An 18,729-nucleotide genomic window follows, 5' to 3' on the forward strand; every position below is an offset into this window, starting at 1 on the left:
TTTAATATAATTACGTAATACATTTATTAATTATTAAGGAAGATTTATAAATAAATAAGTAAAAAGATTATATTTAACGTTTTAAATTATAATTAAGGAATTTATAATAATAAATTATAATTCTTATTAATATATAAAGTTATTAAACTTACTTAAGATTACTGTTTTATAAATTAAATAAAATTATATTATTTAAAGTATTTAAGTTTTTTTATATAAAAATAAAAGTTTAATATAAGATTAAGATTAAGATTATTAAATATAATAGCGAAATATTTAATTAGAGATAAATTATAAAAAAAGATTTAAGTTAAAATATATTAAGATTAAGCCTTTAGCATTAAATATTTAAGCATAAAATAATGGCGTTAAATGCTTAAGGGGTGTAATACATGCGGGCCAAAGTCCGCCACAGGCCTCATCAGGTGGCTTTGCTATCAACCAAGGTAAAGATGAAAATCAAGCTCATCTTCCAGCAGGCGATACTCGGCCGAGAAAAAGGCAAATGTTCCGCCCCAAACGCGGGCGCAGCGTTACAACTCGACGGGCAGCTGCACGACGCGGTGGTCACGACCCTGCCATGCCCAGCAATAGTCCAGCTGCTGCTCGAAAGGGGCGCAGACCGGCAATACACGCACAAAGACAGGGCTCTGAAGGAGCCAAGTTCTTATTAGGAGCTCTCGCCCTGGCAGCGTCCATGATCGTGTACTGCGAGAACCCGAGCCAGGAACAGGCGTGGGAGCAGGGGATTGGGGCGAGGCTTTGTGTGATGCGGTGGAGACCAACCTGAAGCTGATGAAGCGGAAGGCATAAATATTTTAGGAGTGTATGTGTGTGTGTATTTGGTAACACTCGTGTTGGTCACGCATCGTCGCTTGTGACTAGATACGTCAATTTCGTCAACGGGTTTTCAGAGCGCATTTATCATGAAAAAAGTCAGGCCAAACAAGAAGGCAAATAATTTCAGTGAAATCCTGCTGAATTTGCTCCGTGGATGATTGCGTAAAACCCACATTTCAACGCATATTTTATGATACGATTGTTGATACTTCACTGAGCCCAATCATGAAAATCCATCTTTTGAGTCATAAGCTAATTAAACAAAGAACAAGCTAACTCTGCTACCTTGGACTGGCTATGGCCCAACGAGTTCAAGACTGCTATGGAGTCGAGACACAATCGTAGTGTAATTAGGTTCATTCTCAAATGTTAATATGCCATGGCGGATGAAGAAATCGAGAACTACCTCACCATTAGCCGGTGTGAACTCGCCATTGGCGAGTGCCTCCTTGAGCTGGTCGATTGACATCAGGACGAACCCCTCGGCTTCACCGTCCCCAGGTACTGGTATCAGGTCGGCTGGAATCTTCATCTCATACGTGAACCGGATCTCAGGACATATGACCCCCTTCTCTCCCTTGCTGCGCTCATCCGTCAGACACAGATAACTGATGGCGCCCACGGCAGTCGCCGTGCTTGAGGTCAAGCTGGTGTCGAATGAAGCCTCCTCGTTCGCCTCCCGGACCAGACACTCGAATGGAGTCTCTCCAAGGATCAGGCTGCCGCCGACGGTGCTGTCCAGCATTCCTGGGAATGTGCGCTTGGTCTGCGCCCGTCTGGCTATCCACACACACAACCCATCGTCCTTCCCTGTGTAGGCCAGTAGCTGCACGCCGTAGGTGACGACGCCGAAGAGAGGGGCGGCGATGCGCTCGATGCTGAGCACGACATCGCCTGTGGGGCCGTAGACGGGGCAAGACTCCCCGGTCCACAGGCCGAGAAGGTGGAAAGTCCCCTTTTCCTTCTCCTGGAGCAGTGTTTCCCGGAGCCACTGAGTTCTCTCGCGTTCGCGGTCTCCTAAGAGCTGCCAGTGGATCTCTCGGGAGTCATGGTCGACCTTCCAGCGATCTTCTTGCCATGTAATGGAATGTGCTGTTTCTTGGAGGAGGTGTCCGTATATTCCTGGCAGTCCGGCAAGCTTGAAGCTGTACAGCAGCTGGGGATTTGGTGGTGATCTGCCTTGAACTCAGAAGTGGCTCAGAATTGCAGATCATAGCACAGAAGACGGAGGTACCGGGAAATATCAGATTGGTGATCTTACTGGTCACAGTCGTCGATGAGATCAATATTTGATTTCAAATGCTTGTTGGCCATGATTGAGAACACAGTGTTGACGGCCGATGATGGTCGAACGAGTCTGGTTGAATTTCCCTGAAGAACGAGGCAATGAACTCAGTGTGATTAAAATGAGGGTTAGTCATGGGTCAGACGAGGCGTTGCAGTGAGTGGCTGGTCGTTATGAATAGCAATCTTGTAATTTCAGCTTGAGACTAGACGAAGCCCAACTCATTTACGACAGTCTCTCATGAATGTTGAAGTGGGGATAGTGCGTGACTCTCGAGGAAAGGAGGGTCAATATCGATTTCCTGATCAGTATTCACCTGATGGAATGAGGCCACTTGGGCAAAGCCTGGGAATGATCATCGGGCCTTTCTGCCGCGCTTATGCTGCCACGTTAGTGCGTCCATATGCTTACCATTCCATTCAAAATCAACTAGATAAAGTTGAGAAACTGTCAAGGTAGGCTTGGTCGAGCCATCGGGTTTCTATACATCATTGTGCATCGATGGAGGAAGTTTTCACTGTCTCAAATATTGAACCAGGCATTTTGGTACTAGTTTTCATACAGGTTTAATCATAATATGGTAGATACGGAATCCAATTTGACTGATGATCGCTTTCAACATCGATCAACCGCGCGTAGATTTCATCCGGTACCTCCTGTTGAATAGGTCACGACCAGATCAAGGCCCGCGAGCACATGCAACTTCAGTAGTACGTGCGGCTAACAAACTCTATCACCCTATCCTCTACATCAAAAATGGCCAAAACGTTCTGAAGGAAACTATTACCGAGGACATATGGTCCTGTCCACCCGCAATCGGTGAAGGCGGCGAAGCATGACTGATCCTGAGAGGCGGTCAAACGACCCACCACAAGGCCTTCAGGGTTCAGCCAGAAGGGCATGCCGTTGATGTCGACAGCGACGTCTGGGGCGATGGCGTCACAGTCGACGAAATAGACACCGTAGGTGGCGTTGTACTTGGCTGGTGGGATGTAGGCATCTGCAATGTAATTTGCGGTGTCTGCGTGGGTGTTAGAATGAAGGTCTTTTGGCTGCAAGTGGTGGGTGGTATTAAAGTGAATGGTCTAGAGGGCTGTAGAAACAGGCTCATCAGTCGGTACGCAGTTGAAAGGCGTGCCGCTGTCGATGTTGTATGCGATTTTCCTATCATCGAGAATGGCATCTTTGAATTGCCAGCCGTCTGATATGATTGTGTAGAATGAATAATCTGGTGGCAAAGCAGGTTCATCATCGACGATCGCCTGGAAAGAACAGCGGATGAGTACTCCATGTACCCTGACCAAGTAGGCAATTGGAAGAAGTGAGAGTCACTCACAATAATGATATCTGTCTGTATGGTCATGTTCCAGTCGACGCCCGGGACGTCGTCGGGGACTCCACCAAAAGCAATCACACCTCCGTTCTCGCCGCTCCCAGGCCTGTTGAGCGCGAGGCTGAAACCCCCTTGCATAATCCCCTCTTCGATCATATTGGAGATGACAGGAGGGTACAGGATTGGATCGGCCCGAATACCCGAGTCGGTGAAGGCTTTGGTGAGCCCGGGGTACGCGAGCCCCAACACCCCGGAGCTGGGCCCGCGGCCGAGCCACCGTGTTGCGTTGGTGGCGAGCCCGACGGTCTGGTTCGTCACGCGTAGTCCGCCTACGGTCACGTCCATCAGGCCGAGAGCTCCGTTGACGGTCTGGTTGCCCCAGTAATCTGTGCTGAAGTGCAGATGCTCAAAGGTCCCCAGGGGAAAATCACCCTCAGATGGAGGGCCGAACACACAGAAGTCATCTCTCCCTCCAGCACTCTCCTCGTCGCCGCCCGTGGTCTCTACGCACTGTGTGGCCGTGGAAAATGCCCAAGTGTCGCTACTCCCTGTGTCGAGGACCAAAGTGAGCTCCTGTGTACCGAAAGTGACGTTGACGCCGTACCACAGGCCGTGATTGAGGTCTGTGATATTCTGAATTCCGTCCCAGCTGCGGACAACACCTAGGCTAGTGGGAGCGCCGGACCTCCCAAGAGGTCTCCCAGTGAAACGATGCAGGGAGTAGTAGTTCTGGGTCCTCTTGAAGTGGTCTCTGGCTCCTCTCTCGCCCCAGCTCTGGGGAGCTGCGGGTTCATGTCCGGACGATTTCCCAGGAAGAGGAGTGGAACCCGGAAGACGAGCCTCCCAGAGTGAAGTCTCAAGAGGAGGACGTATGGATGGTATGATTGCGGCACCAACCAAGGCAATAAAGCCCGTTGTTGAAAGTAGTTCAAGCATATCACTTATAATTAGGAAGAAGGCCTCGAGACATGGGCACATTCACGATCTGAAGACAACTACAATAGCTTGGATGAAATATCCCATGAGCGCTCCAACAAAGACACTCGAACGAAGATGCATTCTCGACAAATGCACCCTTGGGCAAGAGGCTGGCGATACTGAATCGAGCGGGTGCAACCGACGGAAAAGCTCAGGCGACACGGTTGGTGATGATTGCTCGTTGTTTCCTCCTTGCAAACTAACATTCAAACTCGCACTCGCTTGTTCCCGTCGTCGTCTCGCAACCCTTAGTACCACAGCGAGTGCTGATGAGCACCACCTTGGCAGAAAAATTCTCATTTCCCCAGGCGCATTCAACCACGGAATCTCCGTAGATACTACGGTCTCGAGCCCTGATGGCTTGCAGCTGGCCTCAGCCGTGAGCACGAAGGCACAGCGTGCATTATAAGCGATGCTTACGTGCGCAAGCAAGCGGGAAGGAGGTTGCGGTGAGGCTCACCAGCCCGTCCGTGAATGGTGCAGCCGGCAGCTGAAACTCAAGAACCCTTGCCTGATCTTTTTGCACCGTCGAAGTAGCCCGCCCCGTCAGCTCGTCGGTCCTCCGCGGCGTGACACGGGTGACGGTGTCCATGGTCATGTGGTTTGCATGAGATGACTCCACGGCTGACGAAGCAACAACAACAATTCTTAGGTAAATCCGCATGACACGTCGGAGTTCAGAGACAGCATCGTTTTTGCAGTAGCCCCGGCTGAGTTGAAGATGCCGCATGGTTTGTTTGTGCGTCCCCGGCGGGAGGGTGCGTTACATCCCCGTCACCTCAGGAGATTCGTTGCCCGATGTGCCCGTCCTGCAAGACATTGAAATCTCCAGTTACACAGATTTGCGCATGACCTTGCATGGATATGGCGAGAGCCTTTTCCGTGCCCATAAATTAGCCGCATCTAGTGACTTTTCTTCCAGATCGTCGGGACGCGATCGGCTAAACCGGGGTATGTGTGTGTGTGTGTGTTTGAGGCATCCATCACGCGCTCAACAAGCCCGGGTACGCCCGACGACATCACGATTCTCCCCGGGTATCTTGGAAGACAGATCACTACGCAGATCGACGGCGGCTGCTGCGGGAGATGATCAACGTGGCGGTGACGTGGTGCCCAACTGCACACGTAGGAGGCTGTCATGCACGACCACCTGGCTGAGACACAGGCCCGTAGCCTTTGGGAAAAGAAACACGAAGCTGTCAGACTTGCAGGATGGTTGTGTCTATTGTTACCCACGCGGGCGGATAAGTGAGGCTTGAGGGAGCACGTAGATCCGGCCCGTAGTGGAAAGGTTGTCGCACAGCAGGGACTTCGTGCGACTTGCTGTCGCCACATACACACGCCATCTGCCGTGCGCTCCCGGCTGCTTTTTGTTGGGCATGAGAAGATGTGGCAAATGACAGAACCGAAACATCGAGCTCGTGGCATGTCATACTTGCCTTGTCCTCCAAAAAGATCTGCGGCCCAAACGGACGCCATCGATAGTTATTTGCCCAGGGCATGGGGATGCTACATCACAGCATAAGTAGGCTCCGAGCTCATCAAACACCGATGCCAGGATTCAGACAGAAGCCTAGAAATTGGCTTCTGACTGGCCGCGGACTCCGAATGTCGAACTGCATTGATTTGAGCCTTCTAGAAGAGAAGATGTCAGCTTTTAGCAACGCAGTCATCAGTCGTCCGGAGCCTCAGCCAATCTCTGGCCTGCAGGCTGAACAAGGACATGATGTGTGAGGTCACCGGAGGCGCGAAAACCGCTTGTGCTTGGCTGCATCTTCGCGTGGCAAACATCGTTGACTTGTTGGTAGGTATGGCCATTGGAACGGAAGTCAGACACCTTGACTCCAAACTTGAAGTAGGAATGATGTTTTCATATGTCGACGCTGGAAAGGAAGTGTTGTTGCCGAGGTATGAAGAGCTGCGGTTGTTGGAGGTAGTTCACTGTGGGGCCACGGAGCCGCGGCCCGGAGGGCATGTCAAACCGCCCGCCTGAAGACGTTTGGCCGGGGCCCCGATGGGCCGTGATCTTATCAGACCGTCAACGAACGCCGTACGCCAACCTCAAACGAGCAGCAGAAGCCAATTTCTTTATCATGGCCCATTTTTTTCTTTGCATTTTAGAAGCAGTTTGATAAATTTTTGGTGGCCTTGGTGGACTTCTGCCCGGGCAGACCTGTATCCCACCCAGATCATTGTTCACCAAGCGTCAGCTCTAAGAGGGCGAAGGAAGACACGGAGTGCCAAGGGCCAACAAGCCGTAGGATTTGCCGCTTGTTGAACCAACACGCCTTAACCCAGCCTCTACATAGTGACGCCTCCGCGCACATTTCTCAGCACCAGAGACAGCTTCCAATTGCACCAAATCCTCTCGACCTTCTGCAAGCCCTATACTATGGCAGCCACAGCGCCAGCGTCAGCGCCAGCCTCGGCGGCGCAGGGAGGCCTGCCGGGCTTCACCAAGATATCCAAAGTGGTGTACCTCTACCGCCCAGCCCAGGACGGCCAGCAGCGCCAGGCCCGAAAGTCATCGGCCTCCTCCTCCCCATCATCGCCGAAGCTCATCGTGCTCGCCGGCTGGATGGGCGCCCGCGAGCCACACCTCGCAAAGTACACCACCAGGCTGCAGGCCCTGTACCCGGACTCGCCCATCGTCGTGCTGCGCTCTTTCGTCTACCACTTCACCACCAAGGTGTCTTCACACCCCAAGGAGGTCGCCGCCGCCGTGCCCGTGATCAAGTCCATCACGGCCGAGTACGCCGAGGGAGAGGAGGAAGACGGCAAGCCATCTGTGCTCGTCCACCTCTTCTCAAACGGCGGCTCCGCGGCCCTCCGGCACCTGCGCGAGCAGTACGCCGCCACGGGCCAGCGCCTGCCCCGCCACGTGACGGTTTACGACTCGGCGCCGGGGCGGTTCCAGTGGCAGCGGAGCGTGACGGCCTTCATGGCCTCCGCCGCGCGGATGGCCGCGCCGGCCCGGCTGGCGATGCTCGTCGTCGTCAACTGCCTGTTCGCGCTCTACTGGGCCGCCCATGTCCCCTGGGGCCGCCCGGGCTACCTGGACCGCACCTGGCTCGCGCAAAATGACCGCGCGGCCAACGCGGCCGAGGTGCGCAGGGCGTACATCTACTCCGACGAGGACGCGCTCGTGGACTCTGGTGATGTTGAGGAGCACGCGGCCTCTGCGAGGCGGAACGGGTTTGTGGTCTCGGCGCTGGAGAAGTTCAAGGGAAGCGCCCACGTTGCGCACGTGCGGGTTGACGAGGCGAGGTATTGGAGGGTTGTCAAGGACACTTGGGAGAATAGTTCCTAGATCTCATGAGAGTGCATCAAGAACCGCGTCACGAGGGACCAGAGAACTCTTTTTGGGAATTTTCCTTTGTCTCCTGCTCCTTGTAGAATCTAATTTATCCTGAGAGCCGGCGTGCCTGCCTGGGTTCGTACCACTAAATCTAGAGAGATTGCGATGCATCTAAGAAAGCCCCAATGTAACCAATGTAAATGCGAGTAAACGAGAAGTGTTCATATAGTCGTTAATGTCGTTATTCGTCCCACGCCCACCGCATCGACTCGTGAGAGCTCAACCTAACCCCTAACCGCCCCACCAGCCACAGTCCACCGGTCACCAAGGAAGACCCCGTCATCATCGAACCTTCCTCCTCTTGCTGGCGTCATGCCTGGAATAGTGGCTGGAGCCTTTGCTGCTCGAGTGAGAGCCGCTGCCCGAGCTGGCGGCGCTCCCACCTGAGCCGGCGGCGCTGCAGGCTGGGATCAGGAGGTCTTCGTTGTAGGGCTGCTGGTCGTCGGCAAGGCTCATTGCGTAGCTACACGAGGCGCACTCGAGGGCCGGGTCGTGCTGGTCCATGTTGACGCCTCTCCTGCAGTCGCCGAAGCCGCCATTGTTCTTGGCCTCGAGACACGACACGCTCTGCTCGAGCTCGGGGATGGTGTAGTACTGGCCACAGCGGATGCAATTGCCCGAGAATATGACCATGCGGCACATGGTCACTCTGAGTTGATATGGCCGTGCGTGCGGTGTAGAAATGGGATGCAGAGACTCTTTTGGTGAAACCTGTTTTTTCTCTTCCTACTCTGGGTTTTTTGGTTCGAGTGGAAGATTCTTCTCTCCTGGAGCATGTTGTTAGTTCTTATGTCTTTCAAAATTTTCGGAGAAAGTAACATGGTTCACTTCTGTAAGCTTACAGGATGAAGTAATTTTGTTTCTCCGTGGTCAGTGACGAGCTTGTACTGTGCCGCGGTGTCCTTGTTGTTTGGGTTACCGAAGGTTTGGGTCGATGGATAATGCGCCGAGATGGAGGTGGGGCTGGGTACCAGGCAGCTGGGACGGTCGAGTTGGGATGGAAGTAAGGTTTTCCTGGGAGCTACTACAAGTCTGGTCGGGAAAGGAGGGGCGGAGCACGCCTTTTTGAATCCTCCTGTAAAGTGACATCTGGTGTAAGACGCAGTAGATGTTGTACAAAGCAGAAAGGGAAGTCAGTGAGCGAGCGAGCGCATGTGACGGGAGGGAAACAAAGGAAGGCAAAGAGAGAGAAGAGAGGCAGTGGATAGTCCAGGATGAAGACGTGAACCGGGCCCGTTTCGGCGACCGGCTTCCTTGGGCCTTCTAGCCCCGGGCTAGCAATTCTCGGAGTCGAACCATGTCCTGTATGCCCAGGTTAATGCTCCGGGCATGGTGTGTCTCTGCAGACGTGGGTGTCCACTGGCAGGACAGCCTCCTCGTGTGTACCAGCCGAGAGGACGGTGCTAGAGTGCCGTGGTGCCGTGTCAGGCTGGCTAGTTCCTGGGCTCGGGCTGTCTGGAGTCGCTGCAGACTGGGATGGCAGTCTGGGACGGGAGTCTGGTTGTCCAATTCATGGATAGCTCTTCTTTGCCCATCTTGTTCCTCGCTACTAGCGCCGTTGTTGTAACCCGGGCCCGCGATTCGTCAGCCAGCGAAAGAGAAGAGGCATATGCAGAACCTTGATTTGTCCGTCAGCAATACAGGTAGATACTGGTAAGAGGTACTTTTTGGCACCATCAGAATCTGCAATCCTGTCTCAGCCGGGCCCAGTCCTCTGGGTAGCCCATGCCAAGGCTGGCGCCACCCGCCCTGGTACAGCCCCAGGGACAGGGGCTCGAGAGCTGAGGGGGAGGGGGCCAGCAAACATGCAGTGTACCTCGACCGTGTCGACGGCCAGCTTTCGAGCTTGGGGTCCAGCAGTGCAGCCGGCCTGCTGGTTGGCGGTGGAACTACCGCGAGTGGTCGGGCACTTGCATGCCATATGCGCAGCCACGCGCAGCCATGCAAGTGTGTTGTGCTGTGCCGTGATGTGATGTGCAATATTTATTTGCGTCCCAAGGTTGTGTGGTATGCTGTGCCATACAGCTGCCACACAGTGTGTTATGTGAGTGGCTCGATGCTGGTGTGCTGGCTGGATGGCGGGCTGGCCTGTCGGGTCTGTCTGGTTGGTGCGTGCGCACTTGCTGTGTAATCAAGACGTGCGGCCGTTGGCTCCCAAACTCGGACCCCAACCTTCAGCTGCCTCTAATAAGCGAAGACGGGAATATGCAGACCAGGATCCCGGGAAGACCACTTAGAGGTCCTGACCGCGTGCTGCGCTGCATAATAACTTCCCCGACGTTTGATTGTCATGATCGCCGTGCTCTGCATGTCGTGTTGAGCCGGGCGAGGAGAGGTCGGTCGTCCAGCATGTGTCTGTCTGTCTGTCTGCCTGCCTGCGCCTGCAGGCAAGTGTGGCGCTGCGCTCGAGAAGCAGCCAAGGTGCGCGGGGAAAGTGGGCAGGAGGGCAGGAGGGCAGGAAGGACCCAGGTACTGCAGGCAGGCAGGAAGGAGAGACCCAGAGAGCTGGGGAACCACCGAGTATCCTTCGCCTCGGTTCAGCCAGCTCCTCTCTCCTTCATCTCCACCATGTGCCTTTTTTCTTCTTCCTCCCCCTCTCTCCCACCGACCGCGTTCCGGGGGCCAGCAATGTCATGCATGCTTGTTATGCGCGCTAAGGGAAGGGGTGCACAGAAGGCAACGTCACAATCAAATCAAATCAGATCAACCCCTCTCCTCCCCTCCCCAAAATCAAGCCAATTGAGCGGCCTTCTTGTCCTCTCCCGGCAATCTGGGAAGGATTCACTAGACTCTGCCTAATTTTTCCCAGTTGGCTGTCCCTCACATGGGAGCTAGTCCTGGATGGTTCCTCTGCCTCGGGTCCCATCCCCCCGCCTCCCATTCGTCGGCCGATGCCACCCGACGCCCCCTTCTCACCACCTCACCCCGACATAGCTTCGATCTGCCTTCGAGAATCACTTGGCCGATGCCACTGTATCGGGGCTATTCGACTCGAAGCCGTAGCACCGAAGCCCATTCCGAGCCTCCTCCTGACTCTGCGTTGCGACTCCAATATCAACACCGCCATTTGGATATCTAAGCGGCTGTTTAGGCTGCGTCATCTCTACGTCTGGGCTGCTGCGTTGGGACTGGGCAGGAACCCAAAGGCCCCCACTTCGACCCCGACTCCCACATGAGCAATGCAGCATGTTTCTGGCGGCGTACTCGCAGCCGTCTGCAAGCGCCCATTGGAGCCAAGAGTCCACGCGCGTCTGGGTTATTTCCGCGTGCGTACAGCCGAGTTTGTCGCGAGATCTTCACACTGACGAGCCAGGCAGCCAGGCAGCCGGGCAGCCCAGGGCTAGTCAAGCAGCAGAGAAGAGACATGTCGTGTGGCACCATGACCCTTGCAACTACTTCATCAGGGCTTGCATCAAGAGAAGCAAAGTATGGTCCTTTCGCTCCCACGAGCCTCTTGCATGATCCCGGCCCAAAAGCAGTAACGACTTTCACCCATCCGTCTATCAAGCAGTCTTGGGTCTCGGCCCCCATGGGGGCGAGGAGGGCAGGGCACTGCGCAAAGGCTCGCCTTTGAGGCCGGCCACATGCCGGCCATCTTTCCCCCACCGTGTCGAGTACCAGGAAACCGTACCGCACAAGCACCGAGCTTCATATTGGAGCCTGTGAGCTTCCATGGTCCCCGCCCCCGTGGACGTCAGCATAACAATCGACATCAGCACGGCTGGAGCCTAGTGACGATGGCTTACTTGTCTGCGCGCAACAGCCAGACAGACAGGTGTCCATTTAGATTACATACCAGCCACACAAGCTTCAACCTGTGATCGAATCATCAAGACGCCGAACAACCCGAAATCGTATTCCATTCTTCGGGGTTTACTCTTCCTTGCCACCAAACCACAGGCTTCTGTCGGGCTCGGGGGCCGCCTTAGCTCGCGCCTTGGCTCAGTTTTCGTCGACGTGGTTTCTGGACCTTGAATCTGGCGTAAGCCAGCCACGCGCCGGCTTAGAACGAGTCCAACGACCCGACTCTCTGGGAACGGCGTCTCGGGCGTGAGCCGTAGTATGACAAGAGGCAAAGCGCCTCCCGGGGCCACTTGGGGCTGGAGGGGGTCACAAGCAGCAAGCAATCTTTTAGTGCCGGATCTAACTCTCGAAACGCCTCGAGCTGCAGGGTGTCGTCGCACATGGCGTCCTGCGATTTGTTCCCCGCGACGGTCTGAAGCAATAGTCTAATGCGAGCATGGGCTGGCTTGGCACTGTAAACTTCTCACCTCACTCGAGCTTCTTTGCCCCAGGACAGGTGGTGAGTGGTGAGCTATATCCGGAGGCCGCTATGTACAGGGCCACCCTTTTTACCCTCTCCTTTTCCCTGCTGCCGGTAACGCAGGCGGTGACGACAACAACACCATCACGCATACGCGATCTTGAATACCCAACCGAACTCCTCCGATGATAGGGCCTCGGCCGAGACATCAATGGCCAGATACCCCTCCGGCGACGTCTTCCACGATAGGTCATTCACTCCCGTGGCGTTCACACCAACCATCGAGATTGTGTCTCCCTCTAGCACCGGAACTGTGGCGTTTATCCAGACGTGCCCGTCGTCCGCAACACCCGGCTGTTCAAGGAAGAGGACATAGAAGGCCTCATCCGTCTGTGTAAATCGGACCTCCTGCGGGCTAGCAATCTGCGTCTGTACGAACCAGTACGTGGTGTTGAACACAGCTTCGGCGTGGGCGTGTATCCATTTCCCAGCCTGACGCAGATTAGCCACCTCTGCCTCGACGATCGTCCCATCTGCTCGCGGCCCAATGTCCAGTAGGAGGTTCCCGTTCTTGGCGACCATGTCCACGAGCGAGTAGACGATGGTGGAAGCATTCATGTAGCTTTCTGCGGGCGTCTGTGCGTTGTACCCATAGCTGTACGGGTCCATACCCTGGTTCGACTCCCACTTATGCCTCTGGGCCGACGAGTAGGTGCTGTACTCGGGGGTCTCGAAGTCTGCGGCCTGGGCTACACCGCACCGACTGTTCATGACAACCTGCCTGTCCTGGTCCCGCGCCCAGTTCCACCACTCCGAGGCGAACTCGGCTGTCTTGTTGGCCGTTCCGGCATCGCACCACACTTTTGGATTGGAAGTCAGCAATTGCCTCTTCTGGAATACTTTGTGATGGGAATTTGTCCCAGTTATTCCAGGGCTCTTTATCAGTACATCTCGGACCATGTGGCCCGGTAGGATCTCCTGTACACGTAGCAGGTTTCCTTTCCCATTGGGAAAGGTGGAAGGATTTCATCCCTGCTGGAACCACTTACTTATGTCTGAGCCGTACTTATACGCGAGAGTTTCCATCTGAGGATACATGAGGTCCTCGACAAAGTCCCCGATGGGCAGCTTGCCGGTATATGGCTCAGTTAGATTTGTAAAAGGGTTGGTCGCCGGGATGCCCACCCAGCTCGTCGAGCTAATGGTGTCATGTTGGACGAAACCATAAGGGCCAAAGTCAGAATTGTACCACTCCGGAAGTGAGAAGTAAGTGCCACGCTTCAGCGTTGGCTGGTACGTGGCTGCGGCGTCGAAGAGCTCCTGGACGATGTCCCGCCTGGGGCCGTAGTTGATCGACGACCGGTTCGACGTGTCGCCTGCATCGAACAGCGCAAAGCCGTCGTGGTGCTTTGTCGTCAGGACGAAGTAAGTGGCGCCCGCCTCGGCGAACAGGTCGACCCACTCCCTGGGGTCCCACGCGGCCGCGGTGAAGTTTGGGAACCCGTCGTCGTAGTTCCAGTCCGGGCCAAACGTCTCGAGACGGTACCCGTAGCTGTCTGATTTGTCCGCGTGCACGAAGTGGTTGTTCGAGTACCACCAGAACCACTCGGCATACGTCTCGTTCGGGGCAACTCCCCCGTACCCCGGCACCGCGTAGGGGCCCCAGTGGATGAATATGCCATACTTGGCGTTGTCAAACCACTCCGGGGACTCGTGCCTCGCGAGACTGTCCAGGTCTGCGGTGAAGCTCTCAAACCCGATGTTAACCCCTGGGAAGCTGGCTGTCTGGTTGGAGCTGGCCGCCCCGGACAGGGTGACGGTCACAGTGGTGCTGTTGGCGGACCCACTGACGCCGACGTTGACGCGCTTCTGGTCGCCGGGGCAGAGCCTCTTTACGGACCCCGTCTCGGCGGTGCTGACCCCGAGACCCCCCAGCGACACCGTCAGCCCGGAGCCCGAGACGCACTCGCCCCCAGCATTGTTAAGAGTGATCTCGACGACCTGGTTCCCCGCCTCGGTCCACTTCTGCGTGGGCCGCACGCTCTGGACCTCGACCGCCGCACCACCGCCTGCGGCGGCTGCCGCCCCGCCCACGACGAGGGACATGGAGAAGACGTGGACCCTGCCCTCGGTGGCATTGTCGGCGACGGGCAGCCGCACGGCCTCGAGCATCCTGGTCGGGTCCAGGTAGCCCGTGAACTCGAAGACCTGGCTCGTGTTCCAGTCCTTGCCCTTCGGGGTCCAGGTGAACGGGCTGATGAGCTCGCCGTTCATGAGCGTCAGCCAGCTGAAGAAGGGCAGCGCGCGCAGCTCGGCCTCGGCCTCGGTGCCGTCCGCGTACAGGTACGTCAGCGAGTGCGAGGCGATGGCGTCGCGGGCGTCGTTGGCTACCAGCATGCTGAGCGAGAAGGCCCTGCTACTGCTGCTGTTGCCGGGCCCGGCGGTGCCGTTGCCGCTGCTTGGCACCGCCACCGGGATGGTCTGGCCCGAGCAGATGAGGTTGTCCGGCTCCAGGGGCCCCGTGTAGCTGGGGAAGTCGTACTGGACGCCTGTGCTCTTGGACGTGTAGATGCCATCCTGGGTGAGGTGGTTCAGGGGTGGGTAGGAGCGGTTGAGGGTGTTCTCGAACGTCGTCTCGTTCGGATACGTGCCGAAGGCCTTGTTGTTGAAGTACGGGGTCAGGTCGATTTGCACAGAGTGGGCCGCGATGGCTGCACTGGCAAGATACAGAAGGCCTGCCAATGCTTGGGAGGACTGTCCCGTGATGTGTTTCCTCATCCTGACCGTCTGTCTGCTCTCGGTCTGGCGCGGGCTCGCTCGGCGACAGTCGAGGGCGAGCGGGCGGTGAGAGGAGACATGGCGTCGCATTCATATTGCTATATTGTTCTGCTTCGCGGGAATTGCTACCGAAGCGCGACTGCCTATCATCCAAGCATCCGGGGGTGGTATCGTTGCCGTTGCCGTGGGCGGCGATTGACGATACCACGATCCAGCCGACCTCGGGACGCGTGATAAGGTGCCCTGATGTGCCGAGCGAGGTCGAGGCCAGCGACAGGGGCCGGCCCGGCTCGTGGACGCTTGTTCCTGCGGGCTGCCAGGGGCCGTTCGACTACTGCGGATCCTAGCAACTGGGTCATGTTCTAGCCCGTCAACCTAGGTACCAATGCGGAGGAGATAGCGGTGGGAGCAACGTTACCTAGACGTTCCTTCGTTGGCCTAATTAGCCCGTTGAAAGAATTGAGCAGGGGAGGGGCTTGTTCTGGAGAAAATTGTCCTTGGTCTACTCGATATCAGGTGATAAATTAATGAGACCTGCTGGAATCATTTTACGTCGCCGCGATGGCGTCCCGACTACTTGCGAAATTGTAGCTTTCCTGCAGAAGGCGCGATCCGGTCCTCGTTTTCGAGTGGACTGATAAGTGGCGGGTGGGCAAGCCACAATTTAAGTTTCTGTGGTCGCAGATCACTAATCTCGTACCTGGTCTTCGAAGATATTGTGCCATCCATTTATCTGCATCAGTGGCTTCTGAACAAACGATTCCGCGAGTCTGTTGAACTTTTTTTTTTCTTCTTTTGGTTTCTAGATGCATCGTGAACATCCAGGAATCTATCTATAGTTGTCCTCAGACATAAGAAACCACACGCTCAAGAGCGTTTGGCACGCTCGCAACTCGTCTGCATCACGGCCAATTCCGACGGAGGTCTCGTGGGCAACGGCTGCTGTAGGGTCCCTGGCGACGGCAAGGGTACCAGTTCGACCTGTGACTCCTCGTGCTCGGGGACGTTGTGCGATCTCACTGTCCACTCTGTCTTGACCTTTATGTGCTTCCCAGACGAGTTCAGTCTCCCAAAGGACCACTGCTTGGACCCGCCCGAGATGCCTGTGTAGTCCGACTTCTGCTGGGTGGTGCCAAACACCTTCGGGAAGATGGTGGCAATGAGCGAGCGGATGGCGGGCATGCACGCGCAGATCACCCCGACGGGCACCTCGATCGTCGACCAGTAGCCGACCTCGACGTAATCCTCTGTGCCTGGTTAGACAGTTTATCACACTCTATGGGGAAGAGTGTAGGCTCACGTGTGACGTTTGACGTATTTGCGTATTTCGCCAAAGACTGTAGTCTAAGAGCACTAACAATGGTAACACTGGAAAATGGTCAGCCGTCTGATTCCGGGCTTAAGGCAGCAGCACGGGGCAAAGTCCTTACAAGAAACCGACGCAGAACATGGACAAGATCTGGATCTTCTTCCGCAGCGACAGAGAGAGCCCAGCGAGTTCCGGCAATGGCAATATAATGACCGACAGATCCAGCACAAGGTTCAAGGCAGCGGCCATCCAACCTTGCATGTTGATATCGTTACATGTGGCCTCGAATGTCTTGTCCCACGCAAGCCACGCACCTGCTATCGGCCTGCACTGGAAGATGGAGATGACCTCGAAGACAATCAGATAGGCTATGTTGAAGCCGACGAGAACCCAGATGGCGATTTTGACCTCGCGCTTGGGAAAGATTTTGAGGTAGAACAGGAGGATGGAGATCTTCGTGACGGGGAGGACGGCCAGGTAGACGAGCTCGTCCCAGAAGTATAGCTGTTTCTCTTGGTTAGCCTTGAGTCATTCCAGCTGATCTCAACGGTCGTGGACACAATTCCGAAGGAAATAAACCTGGCGATGTTACTGACGTAAAGAATCTTCGTGATATTATCCGGCTCAACTTCCCACATGTCCTTTCCTAGCCCGTAATTGGCAACTGCACTCCAAGTTAGCCCGCCGCCCAGCAAAAGAGCCAGTGATATTGAAAGACGTACGAGGAACAGATAGAACCGCCAAAGGTATCATCAAGACCTGTGGGAGTCAGTTGTCGGTCTGTGCAAAGCGCCAAAACAAGGGTGAGCACCTACGACTGCAACAGTCATGACCCAATCTTCAGGGCCCCAAGTTGCATGTGTACCCACGAACACGCGAGACGCCACCCTGAGGCAGAAGGCTATGAAGCCGAGTATGCCGAACACGATGCCGATGATCCATACCAGCGCCGTCCGGTCTTCGCCCTCGACACCGCATGTGTGTTTTGAGTATTTCTGAGTGGCTGCGCAACTTTGTCAGCGGCTGGGCACGAAGACTGAGGTGTCACATAGCCGGTACGACACGATAGCCCGAGATGATTATTCCAACCAAGCAGAAGACGACATACCAAGCTGGTCCCTAACACTGCAGCTTTTTGCGATGCAAGCAGCGGCAGCTAGGTTGAGTTCTTTATTAAGGCAGATGCACGCCGTGTCTGTGAGACCGCAAGTCGAGTGCTCCGCTACCGCGGTGACAATGCACTTAAGCTGTCATAGGTAATGAATTATCAGTATCATGTGACGGCCTCGAACTTGTGTATGCAAGGAAGACACTTACACCGCAAGCTGGAGCAGAGACTGCGCTGTCGGCTGCGGCTCCTAATGTGATCTGGAATGCTGCTAAGAGCAGCACCCCGATGGAGAAAAGCTTCATGCTCGTGTGTGGGAAGCGAGCCTCTGGTGTGACAGCCTTAAAATTCTCCGGTCAAAAATAAGGTGTTGACAAAGACCCCTATCACAGCATTTTCATAAGCACTGATATAAAGGAGTGTGGGAAGTGAAAAGGCGGGATGCAGAATTTCTGGAGCGGCGTGGTCATAGGCAATGTAAAGGAACGCCAAGTCGTCGCGCCGTTATGCACATTTTGTGAACTGGAGAAGCAGATCGACCGTCGAGCGAACCCGGCTGCGCCATATCCAGCCTTGAATTCGTGTGCGATGACATCTCAATGTCCAGGGATCTGGGCACATGGCTAACAGGTACCCTTGATAACTTTAAGCCCCGCAGTGGATATAACGATCACCCAGACCCGCAGGCGTACATGCAACGCGTGGGGTGGCCCAGGCTGGCATACAGTATGAGAAAATGAGGAAACCTGCCCCGGCCAACTTTCTTTTTTACTGCTACCTTGAGGGCACACCACAAGGGACAAATTGTGACCCTGCAGTTGCTTCCGTGTGGTGGCCTCCACGTCCCGGGCCCATGAGCTCCTCTCCTTCTCGGCGCTGGCCGTCGTCGATCTCAATCGTGCGGTAAATGTCCCAAGTTCGGACCTGCCGGGGAGCGCACGGAATCGGTTGACGGCAAAATGGCATTACTCGCTTACAGCGATGGGATTCCAAGATCGATTTGGCGACTCGGGCATACAGATGTTGATGTTGTCCGACCCGAAAATGCAGTTGACGCTTCTGCCGTGATTTTCGAAACCCAACGCCAAGCCAAGTAATTTGTCTACGGTAAGAATCGTTGTCTGTCATCACTTGTCACTTACTCGATAAGCCGCGATAAAATACGGCTCCTTGCTTTCGAATATGACCTGTTCGGCCAGTGTTGCTAGAACTCTTGAGGCGCGTGTTGATCGCAAAGCAGACGACTAGTAGTAACCATGAGATCAAGGCGCAGGCCCGTCACTTGCTCCTCGACCACTCAGGCTCTGCCACTGTACCCAATTTTGCCAACCCAAAGGTGCCACCGCCGTGGGTTACCCGTGGGGACTGTGAGATCTTGCCAAGAGGGCCCGCAGGTTTCCACAGCACGACCGGGGACAACTCGTGGAACACTGGAACAGATCTCACCGGTTTTTCTGATGCGCAGACGTTGTTTCA

General features: G+C 55.1%; 6 protein-coding genes across 6 annotated transcripts; 1 reads left to right on the forward strand and 5 right to left on the reverse strand.

Moving 5' to 3' along the window:
- Positions 1-1,196: 1,196 nt before the first annotated feature.
- INS49_010942 (uncharacterized protein) lies at positions 1,197-2,154 on the reverse strand (the record flags this gene model as incomplete). Its single annotated transcript, XM_043171664.1, has 3 exons — positions 1,197-1,201; positions 1,252-2,015; positions 2,102-2,154. The coding sequence occupies 3 exons, from the start codon at positions 2,152-2,154 to the stop codon at positions 1,197-1,199; spliced, it is 822 nt and encodes a 273-aa protein (XP_043023409.1).
- Positions 2,155-2,829: 675 nt separating this feature from the next.
- On the reverse strand, positions 2,830-5,034 carry INS49_010943 (uncharacterized protein; the record flags this gene model as incomplete). The annotated part of the gene is made up of 4 exons (XM_043171665.1): positions 2,830-3,177; positions 3,247-3,387; positions 3,462-4,240; positions 4,857-5,034. 4 exons carry the CDS (start codon positions 5,032-5,034, stop codon positions 2,830-2,832), a joined length of 1,446 nt encoding a protein of 481 aa, XP_043023410.1.
- A 1,794-nt stretch (positions 5,035-6,828) lies between these two features.
- INS49_010944 (uncharacterized protein) lies at positions 6,829-7,746 on the forward strand (the record flags this gene model as incomplete). Its single annotated transcript, XM_043171666.1, has 1 exon — positions 6,829-7,746. The coding sequence occupies one exon, from the start codon at positions 6,829-6,831 to the stop codon at positions 7,744-7,746; it is 918 nt and encodes a 305-aa protein (XP_043023411.1).
- A 330-nt stretch (positions 7,747-8,076) lies between these two features.
- Positions 8,077-8,436, reverse strand: INS49_010945 (uncharacterized protein; the record flags this gene model as incomplete). The annotated part of the gene is made up of 1 exon (XM_043171667.1): positions 8,077-8,436. The coding sequence occupies one exon, from the start codon at positions 8,434-8,436 to the stop codon at positions 8,077-8,079; it is 360 nt and encodes a 119-aa protein (XP_043023412.1).
- A 3,766-nt stretch (positions 8,437-12,202) lies between these two features.
- INS49_010946 (uncharacterized protein) lies at positions 12,203-14,836 on the reverse strand (the record flags this gene model as incomplete). Its single annotated transcript, XM_043171668.1, has 2 exons — positions 12,203-12,918; positions 13,108-14,836. The coding sequence occupies 2 exons, from the start codon at positions 14,834-14,836 to the stop codon at positions 12,203-12,205; spliced, it is 2,445 nt and encodes an 814-aa protein (XP_043023413.1).
- Positions 14,837-15,703: 867 nt separating this feature from the next.
- INS49_010947 (uncharacterized protein) lies at positions 15,704-17,558 on the reverse strand (the record flags this gene model as incomplete). Its single annotated transcript, XM_043171669.1, has 8 exons — positions 15,704-16,083; positions 16,137-16,204; positions 16,267-16,649; positions 16,742-16,809; positions 16,868-16,904; positions 16,961-17,148; positions 17,254-17,392; positions 17,463-17,558. 8 exons carry the CDS (start codon positions 17,556-17,558, stop codon positions 15,704-15,706), a joined length of 1,359 nt encoding a protein of 452 aa, XP_043023414.1.
- Positions 17,559-18,729: the final 1,171 nt, after the last annotated feature.

The sequence above is a fragment of the Diaporthe citri genome (assembly GCF_014595645.1).
Source record: "Diaporthe citri strain NFHF-8-4 chromosome Unknown scaffold_5, whole genome shotgun sequence".
Taxonomy (NCBI): Eukaryota; Fungi; Ascomycota; class Sordariomycetes; order Diaporthales; family Diaporthaceae; genus Diaporthe; species Diaporthe citri.